The sequence below is a fragment of the Egretta garzetta genome, unplaced genomic scaffold (assembly GCF_000687185.1).
Source record: "Egretta garzetta isolate BGI_Z169 unplaced genomic scaffold, ASM68718v1 scaffold45, whole genome shotgun sequence".
In the NCBI taxonomy this organism is placed as follows: Eukaryota; Metazoa; Chordata; class Aves; order Pelecaniformes; family Ardeidae; genus Egretta; species Egretta garzetta.
Genome location: NW_009260028.1, coordinates 9,423,279 through 9,424,591, shown reverse-complemented (window position 1 = coordinate 9,424,591; position 1,313 = coordinate 9,423,279). Strand labels below are relative to the sequence as shown.

The 1,313-nt window shown below is 56.1% G+C and overlaps 1 protein-coding gene across 1 annotated transcript in view; it reads right to left on the bottom strand.

Annotated features, from left to right (window-relative positions):
• Positions 1–432, bottom strand: part of SIM2 (SIM bHLH transcription factor 2) — a 58,817-nt gene extending 58,385 nt beyond the window's left edge. Inside the window, exon 1 of the mRNA XM_009640988.1 lies at positions 222–432. Coding sequence (XP_009639283.1) covers positions 222–432 — 211 coding nt within the window. The remainder of the gene's footprint in view (positions 1–221) is intronic.
• Positions 433–1,313: the final 881 nt, after the last annotated feature.

Below are 1,313 nucleotides of genomic sequence, written 5' to 3'. Positions count from 1 at the left end.
CGCAGCGCTGCCTCCTCTGCCCGGGCAAGCGGGCTCCTTTCCACCCCCGGCGGCTCTTCCCTCGCTCGCCCCTCGTTTGCCACCCGGGGCTGGGAGCCCTGCAAACACCCCCCTTCCTCCCAGGACGTAGAGATGCGGGCTGGTCTCGGGGTATGTGCCCCCCCCTCCCCCTTTCGGGCCGCGGTGCTGCCCGGTCCCTCCCGTGCGGGCCGGGCGGGAGCCGGACGGCCCCTCCCGGGGAGCCCCGGGGTGGTTACCTTCGGGGAAGACGGCTCGCATTTTCAGGTAGCTGGTGGTGAGGCGGATGATGGACGCCTTGTCCAGCTGGGAGGTGATGGCCGAGGGCAGGGGCAGGAGTTTGGCCAGTTCGTAGAATTCTCCATTTTCTTTTTCCCGTCTAGTCTTTGCCGCGTTCTTGGATTTTTCCTTCATCGCGACTACTGCAAGGCGAAGATGACACTGGCATATTAGACCCGATTCTTCCGAATTGCAGGGGGCATGGATTTCGGCTTCAGAGTTAGTATTTTCGTTTAAAGAAGGGAGGGAGGGAATTCACCCAAATCAAATCAAATAATAACAATAAAAAAAAATGAAAAGGGGAGAAAAAAAGGGGAAAAGGGGAGGGAAAAAAAGCCAAACCAACCAAACAAAAACACCACCAACAGAAATGGTGCGAGGAGGGGGGAGGCGACCTCAGAGCCACAACCACGACAGGCAAGCCGCTCGGGAGAAGGCAGTTCTGCTGTGACCCTTCAATATTTAGCGCTTCGAAACCGAGACTGAAAGACCTACACTAACCACGGTCCTCTGCCTGAAGCTGGAATCGGATCTTCTCCTCGACGGGGAGCAAAGCACTGCGTTCCCTTCACTGAAGGATTTCTTCTACTCGATCCTTCCCCGTCCAAAAATAATAATTATAAAAAAGATTAAAAATAGAGTGTCCACGCAAGAAATCATTGGGCTAAGCAGGCTGAACCATTTCTGGACGCTTCGTCTCTTAAAAAAAAAAAAAAAAAAAAGAAAAAAAAGAAAAGGGAAGGAAAGGAGACCGCGCTGCTCGTTTAACGAAGTGCAAAATGATCTGGTCCCGGAGCCCGAGATGCCGAGGAGACGACGAGCCAGCAGGGCAGCCCCCCGCTAAGCGAAAGTCAAAGCCGGTGCGGAGGGAGCTGACGGCTGGAGGAGCGCTCCGAAATCACAAGCTCGCATTTCCCTTCAGGCGCTTCCCTCTCGGCCGGCTCTCGGCGGGCGGCGGCTGGTCTTGCTGCAGAAAGAGGCTTTTCCCCCGTCCCCGAGGGGCTGCTTCAGCGCCG